Source organism: Mixophyes fleayi, chromosome 5 (genome assembly GCF_038048845.1).
Source record: "Mixophyes fleayi isolate aMixFle1 chromosome 5, aMixFle1.hap1, whole genome shotgun sequence".
NCBI classification, from domain to species: domain Eukaryota; kingdom Metazoa; phylum Chordata; class Amphibia; order Anura; family Limnodynastidae; genus Mixophyes; species Mixophyes fleayi.
In genome coordinates this window covers 217,818,729-217,827,919 of record NC_134406.1, presented here as the reverse complement: position 1 = coordinate 217,827,919, position 9,191 = coordinate 217,818,729, and the positions used below count along the sequence as shown (strand labels likewise).

The 9,191-nt window shown below is 41.6% G+C and overlaps 1 protein-coding gene across 2 annotated transcripts in view; it reads right to left on the bottom strand.

Annotated features, from left to right (window-relative positions):
- Positions 1-1,902: 1,902 nt before the first annotated feature.
- LOC142158986 (meprin A subunit beta-like) overlaps positions 1,903-9,191 on the bottom strand; it is a 50,231-nt gene continuing 42,942 nt past the window's right edge. Inside the window, exons 11-14 of one of the 2 annotated variants that reach the window (XM_075213469.1) lie at positions 8,491-8,943; positions 7,267-7,443; positions 3,858-3,993; positions 1,903-2,261 (exon numbers count right to left, since the gene is read on the bottom strand). In XM_075213469.1, coding sequence (XP_075069570.1) covers positions 2,120-2,261; positions 3,858-3,993; positions 7,267-7,443; positions 8,491-8,943 — 908 coding nt within the window. In that variant the 3' untranslated portion in view covers positions 1,903-2,119. Of the gene's footprint in view, positions 2,262-3,857; positions 3,994-6,153; positions 6,252-7,266; positions 7,444-8,490; positions 8,944-9,191 lie in introns of those variants that run through there. The other variant, XR_012692891.1, reaches the window with a different exon arrangement.

Genomic DNA, 9,191 nt, shown 5'->3' with positions numbered 1-9,191 from the left:
GGAAATGAATTGCTTGAAGAGATTTGTTAAAACGCAGTCATCCAGGTGTACCGTCCGCCGGAAGTCCCTGTATTAAATTTTTAGTCAGTCATCTGAGCAGGACGAGTCTCCAAGGCTCTATTTGTTGTCATCTTAGATGAATGGACTGATGAAAATGCGGAGTTAGATCTAGCAATCTTGTCTAGTACAAACTGACCAGTCTCTGTTTTGCTCAGTATATGTTGCTGTTAATAATGTCAACATCAGCATCAACATCAGTATTATTAATGAGGAGATTTGATAATAGTGGATGATGGAGAATGAAGCCTGTGTCTCAAGAAGGAATCTGTGTGCACAGCCTCAGTGCATACAAAAGAGTCGTCTTATTAAGCCACAGTGATTACTGTAACATCCACCAGATGGCATCAGTCCACCTTTCAAAATAGTAATAAACAATAATGTGTATAAAATCCAATACAATGGAATATAATGGCTTGAAGGCAATTAGCTATTTTCATCAGAATAACCATCAGAATAAAGGGAGTATATAGATAGAATCTAAGCAGTGTGTTATAGACTTGCCTTTTAAGTGTCATATGGCGGCATGACTCTCTCTTTCAGGTCCTCTATTTCAGGTCCCCCACAAGTGAACCCAGCCAGGTCTTGTTCCACCTGTAGCATTGAGCACTTCTTTTTATCCCCGGAGATCCACGAACTCCCGGCGTTCAACCGGAAGTCGGGTTGGCCAGTCTTCTGTTTTACTGGGGGCTTGCGGCTATAGATCTAATTGTAGCTTCGGAAGCGCTGTTGGAGGGTCTGGAACCAAGGACGGATCTAGCGACTCCAGTAGCAAAGAGTTTACAGGCAGCACCAGGTATCAGATGTACAATTAGGCCAGCACAGGCCGGAGGTCGAGTGGAGTAGATATGCAGTCACCGGGCCACTTGCGCATCTGGATGGTAGGTTTCAGGGGTATCCGCAGACGTCAGGAGTACTTAGGTCTTGGTATAGATTTCTGGTGCTGGGATTCGATCCCTCGGGTTAGCTTTAATGCAAGGCTTTGCGGTGTCTCGCCTGCTTCCTTAGCCCAGCAACGTGGGTGCGGCCGCTGCGATGGAGTTGAGCCTGTGATGTCCATGGAGGGGAACCCCCGGTATACACTGCTTTCCGGAGTCCTGTGCAGAGCGTAAGTGGCTTTGTCACCCAAAAATAGGTCTGCTGACTGGGCCTGGTCGAGACCGTGATATCAGTAATTTAAGATCTCCATATATCTTAGATATGCTCATAAATTCAGGAGCAGGTGACTTCAATCTGCCTATGTGGTATCAACTGCTGACCACAGAAGACACCATGTGATTGAGGGATAAGACCGGACATTAAGTGACCAACTTAATCTACTGTTGGCTTGCAAGTAGCATGGCACTTTGGAATAAGACACATCTGTTGTATCAAATCCCTTTAGAGATAACACTGGGAAATGGGAGCTAAAGTTAAGTCCAACAATAACATAAATGCTTCTTTTGTGTAGTTACTCATGAAAAGAATTTATGCAATACAGGGAACCTATATGTATTTGTGGTATTATGATGTGTGTATCGTCGGAGCATGACTTTTAATCTACTCTTAATCTTATTTACTATGGTTGGGTGTTTTGATGTGACCATCATAAGTGCATCTCCTCTCTCACTATACTGGATGTTGGTGCTTGACACTACCCATTGTGGTATGAAAGAATTGACAACTAATGTATCACCTGCTCTGTGAGACAGGACAGTAGATAAAGGCTAAATGTGCGAGTACTTTGCCTTTATCTCATATTGAACATACAGTCACCAAAAGTGGACTTTGACCACTTGGATACAAGATAAAAAATACTGTTGCAACAAAGACACTTTATTAAACAAAATAACAATTTTCAGCAAGAGAGCAGAACTGAATGAAATAAGTAATAGCAAGGACACATAGGAATTGAGCGAACAATTATTTTAAAAAGCTTAAAATGTTTTTGTGGGGTAAAAATTGTAGTTTTGTTAAAGCTAAGTATTAATACAAACATTATGTGATATTGTGATTATTGTTGCACTTATTTTTTTTTACTTGTTCATCATACTGTATCTAAAGTATTAATGTTTATCTGAAGTCATACAGTGTTCATAAGGGTGATTGTGAACAAGGCAACAAGTAGTGAAGATAAAGAAGACATTGTCCACACGTGGCCTTTACTAGGGACTCTCTTCTCACATCTATCGCCCACATACCACCAATCTCCGGAGGTTATGCACCTGTAGAATACAAATGTTCAAACATAGATATATAAATGTTTTAAAGGCATTTAATTATGAAAGTTTCTCACCACCACATAAACATATAACTCTAATTAGGACAATTTATAGGGCATGTCAATAAGTTAGTAAGGGTTCCCCAACATTGCTCTCCCTTTTCCCCCACTGTAGGACAATGAAGGTATCTCAGAGTTTGCCTCACTCCGTAAAGCACTGTGACGGGGATGTTTTGACATCACCACCCTTGGTTTGGATACAGTAAAAATATTGTAATATTTTGTCAGCTGTAATCAAGTTTTTTCAATCCACGTTATAATGATTTTACTTTAGGTGACAAATTTAAAAATTCATTAAGAGAACCCGTCACTTTCTTATTTATATAATACTACAGAATTATTAAATATAAGCAAATAAATGTTTTACAGCTCCATTCCAGAGCTCTTATCCATGTCGCAAATTACTTATGAATTCACACTTGGAAGATTGTTTCCTAAATGAGGAAACAGGAAAGATGATTACTTACTATCTGCACACAATCTAGCCTCTCCTATCTGGTGAGCTGTTTAACTGACTATTTGACCTCAAGTACAGTGTATTTGTAACCACCATTTGATAAGCACAATCTACTATTCTTCGCATTGCATGCCTTGAAGTTGGAAATATGGAGCACACAGACTAATTCTTTTTATTAACCTAACAATTGCTGGAGAAAACTGGAAGTTTTCTGCAGCTGATTGACCTAGAAGGATACTGTTACCTAATTAGCTAGAATGGTGACATACCTGAGTGGAGGAGAAGAAACAGGTTGGTTATTAGGGTTTCAATAGTTAAAAACAATTAAAAATAAAGTTGGAGCTCATGAGTTTGTATCTGTGCAGAGTGTGTATTTTCTCTCTGTGTTTGAGTGGGTTTTCTCTGGCTGCTCCACAGTCCAAAAATGAGCCTGGACTAGTATCCACTAATTTTGTTGTAGAAGTTACAAACTGGAAAGCAATCAGACCTTGGTGCTTGACTGCCGCTGTCCTGAAGAGGTTGGACGTGGTGAAGAAGAGGAGGAGAGTGACATTTTCATTATTCGAGAGGTTAGCTTCCAGCCCACTGGAGACACAGACTGGAAAGAGAACAACTACACTTTTGGCCCTTTCTGCTCCATGGGAGGTTTCTGTCCTCTCTGAGCTCGCCTTAGGACACCTGTGTTATGGTTTGACAGATGTACCACTCCAGTCAAACTCCCCACCTTCCACTGTCCTCGGAGCAGGTCAATTGACTAGGTTAATTGACTGATGACTAAAACGGACATAGTGTGTGTGCGCTTGTGTGCTAGGAAATTTAGACTGTAAGCTCCAAAGGAGCTCTGTACAGTGCCACATGATGTGGTGGCACTATATAAATAAACAATAATAAATGAATACAAATATTTTTAGAGATATCAGGTTCACTCAACAAATAACACACAGAAATTATACTATTTTACTTTTGTTGAAAACATTGTTTGTCTTTGTTGGTTAGTAGTATGGGATCCTCTAAGATAATAAGCTCTATTGAGCTGTTCATTTGAATTATATGTCCTAATGTGTAACTTATTTTAATTATTACCTGCATACTGATTTCCAATTCTCCACAACACAGAGTCCATTATTTTCACAAATATTTTCTTTGCAAAGTACTGGAACAATGGGTGGCGGGATGGGCGATTGAGGCAATGGCTGAGGCTGTTTTAGTTGTGAAATATCTGTAGAAATATCAAAAGCAGTTAGTGAATAACAAATTCCATGCTATTTAATTATTTATTTACTACCATGACAGGTATTCTTCTTATTATTATTATCCTTTATTTGTTAGGCGCCACAAGATTTCTGCAGCACCGTACACCATACAAACAGTACACTATACAGGGTGAAACAGTACAAAACAATAAACAGAGATACCAGTACTTCAGGAGCTCCAGGCAGGTTAAAGCAATAAACACGGAGCCGAAGAACAGGTGAGGAGACAGGAGGAAAGAGGGCCCTGCTCAAGTGAGCTTACATCCTAAGGGAGGGAAAACAGAACAGGCACAAGGGGAGCCAGATGAGGCAAGGGAGAGAGCGAGTGGAGGAGATGAAGGGGTTATGCGGATGGTTGGTAGGCTTTAAGGAAGAGGTGGGTTTTCAGCGCACGTTTGAAGGAGCACAGAGTAGGAGAGAGGCGGATGGAACGAGGGAGGTCATTCCAGTGAAGGGGGGCTGCATAGGAAAAGTCTTGGATTCTGGAGTGTGAAGAAGTGATAAGAGAGGAGGAGAGGCGGCGATCATTGGCTGAGCGCAGGGAGCGGGCAGGAGTGTGTATGGAGAGGTGGTTAGAGATGTAGGGGGCAGTAGAGTGGGAGAGAGCCTTGTATGTGGTGGTGAGGAGTTTGAAGAGGATTCTATAGGGGAAGGGAAGCCAGTGTAGGGTGAGGCAGAGAGGGGAGGCAGAGGAGGAGCGGCGTGAGAGGAAGATGAGTCTTGCGGCCGCATTGAGTACAGATCGGAGGGGGGAGAGATGCGAGTGGGAGAGGCCAGTGAGGAGGAGGTTGCAGTAATCCAGGCAGGAGATGATGAGTGCATGGATGATAGTCTTGGCAGCATCCTGAGAGAGAAAGGGACGGATGCAGGTGATGTTGCGAAGTTGGAAGCAACAGGCTTGGGCAAGGGAGTGAATATGGGGGGCAAAAGAGAGAGAGGAGTCGAGGGTGACACCCAGACAGCGGAGTTGGGTGACAGAGGAGATGGTGGTGCCGTTGACGACAAAAGAGAGGTTATCGTGGGATGGGAGTCTGGACGGAGGAAAGACAATGAGTTCCGTTTTAGAGATATTGATTTTGAGAAAATGCGCGGACATCCAGGAGGAGATGGCGGAGAGGCAGTCAGATACACGAGAGAGGAGGGTGGAAGAAAGAAAGAAAGGTATATTGTATACCGACTATATGTGGCTTTATTCCATTTTGAAATGTATTAATATACATCTATAAAGCACATTGCACGCACCGCATTTATATATTTAGTGTGTGCAAGTAGACAGTACTATCTCAGTGCAGTCCAGTGAGTATTTCCCACACTGTCATATGCAACATTGTTCAGAGTGTATTAATTAACAGTACCCATTAATAAAAGTGACTTGGTCATGGCTTCATGTACAATTTGTATTACAAGTTTCAATCAAATGTTAAGGTTGACTTGTGAAGTTGCAAAACTACTGTGGGTGCAGACGATGAGATAACGATGGGCCTGGCTAGGCTGGTGTCCCCCCTTCTAGTCTCCTGCATGAGGCACCACACACCCTTGGGTCCCAATATAAAACCAGAGGCTACCAGTCTCACACATGCTCAGTAGAGGCCCCATCTTTGGTCTTTTCAAAGTAGGCCCCTTCCCAAACTGTGCTATGAGTCCCGGTGATGCACTGTTCCGGCCCTGACTGTGTATTTGTATAAATGTATGTTTTCTCTTTTAATGTAAGCACAATTATTTTTCGTTCTTTCTACAGAATCTCACACATTTTACATTAAGGACAAGTTTGTTTTCACCTATCATGTATTAGCTGGCCGTGGAAGGCCAAGTGACGGTATGAGCGTATTAGGGTGGCTTGATCCTTTAATGACCCTGCAACTACTGTATTACATTTGCTATTGCCCACCAACATTATTCATCCTGCTGTGCCAGGTGACTTTTCCCCAATTGGGTGAGTAAATACTGTCCATGAGTCAGGTAGGGATTGCCAGAGTAAAAACCCGGTAGGAATCAGATGATACTACCACTCAGAGGGCCGCAAGCAAGATTTTGAAGGAGGCGCTACATCTATCAGCATACAGTCATGCACTGGGATGTGCTGATTGGTGAGACATTTCATAGTAACAAAACTTCTCAGCACTTACAAAAATATTATAAGTCTAGGTAATCAGGGGCTGGGTTTCAGACGTTTACCAGCTCCGGGGGGACAGAGATTAAAATATTCACATTCCTCTGAGTAAATCTGTATACAACAGAGAGCGCGAAATTACAAAAGGGGTCTGTTTAATTTGAAAAATATTAGATTTTACTTTTAATATCCTTTATGGGTTACAAATGGGATAGGGTTACACCTGGATAGACAGTAGAGAAATTAACTAAAGTTAATGGAGTGGGAGTGTTATATGTTTTAATGAAAAACGATATTTAAGAAATGCATACTGCATTCAGATTGTTTGATCTCAACATCCAGAACCCATATTGCTGTCTATATATTCTTCTTATTATTTATTATGAAGTCAAATGGTAAAGTGAGGTAAGAATAGATTTATGTAACAACTGTTCAGGAGCCTTGCAGAATTTTGCACTTTTACCTGTTCCCGAACTAGTCTACCTGTTTGGAATTTAGTTGTCCCCAAAAACTAGTTGCAATTATATATTATATTGCTGGTGCAGCACCAGACGCGGGCTGGGAGAGGCGTGGCCGGGGGGCACACAGGCGGCCGCATCTCATGAAAAGGGATACGGCCGCGTCATTGATGACGCGGCCGCATCCCCTGTCATGTGATGTGGCCGCCTGTGAGCTGACGCGGCCGCATCTGGGGGGAAAGAATTGTATTTTGCAGCCGGGGGGCGGCCGGTTGGCCTATTCCCCGGCCCTAATAGCGGCCTGACCGAGCGGCCCGGGGGGGGCGATGCCCCCCTGCCCCCCGGGCCAGCCCGACACTGTGCAGCACCCTGGCTCGGTGGTTAGCATGTCTAATCTCACAGTGCTGGGGTCATGAGTTGGTTTAGGGCCTTGTTTGTGTGGAATTTGTATGTTCTCCCTGTGTTGCATGGGTTTCTTCCAGGTGCTCACACCCCAATCCCACTTAATTGGCTGCTGAAAAAATTAACACTTGTGTATGTGTTAGAGAATTTAGACTGTAAGACTCAATGGGCAGAGACTGATGTAAATGACAAATATTCTCTGTACAGCACTGTGGATTAGTGGTGCTATATAAGTAATTAGTGATGATGAGTGATACTATGTGACATACCTTCCATGGATATGAGAATAAATGCATCTCCTCCTTTCAAAAAGTCTCTTCTGTAGAGCCATTCTTCAGATGTAAATAGAAACATCCCAGACCCTCCAGACCGCATATACAAGGTTCCATTGGGGAATTGGTTCAGGCTTCCAACTATTGAAGGATTATCCCACAAGTAGGTATTATCTGTTAATGAACATTTGTGATATAAATAAGTTATTAACTTAAGTAACAGACATGAACATCTAATACTGAAGTGGAAGCTGCTCAATCAATTTATAGGTTCATAGCAGGTGCTTGAAAGGGTGGGGTTATCCTAAAAGGAAGAAATACAGAGAAAATCCCCCAGCACACTGCTTTAACCAGCAAAGGAGCTGTCATTTCTACTTGTACATAAAAATGCAGAAGTCTCAGTTGCACACACTTGCAAATATATGGAAACCCACCAGCTACTCCACGGCGCTTCTGCTAATAGGGTGGTCCTAATAGTGAGAGTCCCTATATTGGGCCATACATATATATGTTTTTAAATTGAGAGATAACTTATGAAGAGGTACCCAAAAGCCTCCAAATGACAACACAGCACCAGGACGCCCCATCAGCTACTGATACAAACATGCCTCTCAAACAAACAATACAGAAAAGGAAGTTGCTCAATCAATTTATATGTTCATAGCAGGCGCTTGAAAGGGTGGGGTTATCCTGAAAGAACAAATATAGAGACAATCCCCCAGCACACTGCTATAACCAGCAAAGGAGCTGTCATTTCTACTTGTACATAAAAATTCAGAAATCTCAGTTGCACACATTTGCAAATGTATGGAAAACCACCCGGCACTCCACGGTGCTTCTGTTAATAGGGCGGTGCTCTTTTCTATTTATTTGTTCCTTTCATGGATGAACATCTGCCAAATTGCATGGTCTAACAGTATTATGAGCTGAATTGTCCCAGGAAGAGAACTCCAAACTCTAAACAAATATAATATATATAAAGCATTAATTGTTTGAACGCATATCTCAGATATAGGAAAACCAATGTTGTATTCATCAAGTCAGATTGTACAAAAAAATTTGTTCTTTTTAAAAGAATTAATGATTTCTTATATTATTACTTTAGATAGAAAAGAACAAGAAAAGGGTAATAATACTGAATTTTAGTGATTAAAATAACTACACTATATCTTAGAATGCAAGTTATAAATTGCCTATCAGGACTGATTTATAGAGTCTAACCTGATGCACGTTGACTTGGATCTGTTGTAATACTCTTCATACTTGAGGTGCGCTGTTGTGCATTTGGATGTTTGTCCAGGAACTCTATTGTAGCTTGTCTCCATGGGCAGGGCCATTGGAGGGCATAGTCATTAGCTCCAGATGTCAGATGCAGATATGTTGCAATGTTGAATGATAAGTCTGCCATTGGATATTTCAGTAATGCGATCTGATATGCATAGCCATCTTTAGAGTAATAGGGGGGGCTGTAAATTGCTGTTTCCTTCAAATTCTCCATGAAGTTTCTGATGTGCCAAACATTTTGTGGACATTCTGTTTCCGACAAGTTGATGTCATCAATTGAAAAACCACCATTGGATATTCCATCTCCTTTTATTCCTTCAAATACAAATCTAAACTTTTGTGTTGCATTTAATGATGAGTGATGGAGCTGCCAGTAATCAGCTGGTTTACCTGCAATAAATATAAAAAACCCTGAATAACAATGGCATGATATTTTCACTGTGTTAAATACATGAATGAAGTTGGTAATTGCTTATCATTAATTCACATTGCAGACTAACTATTGTTACCAAGAAATGAGTTATCACTGTCATCAGTATTTATGGAGCAGGAAATTTGAAAAGGAGCTTCATCATCATCATCATCATCATCATCATCATCATCATCACCATTTATTTATATAGCGCCACTGATTCCGC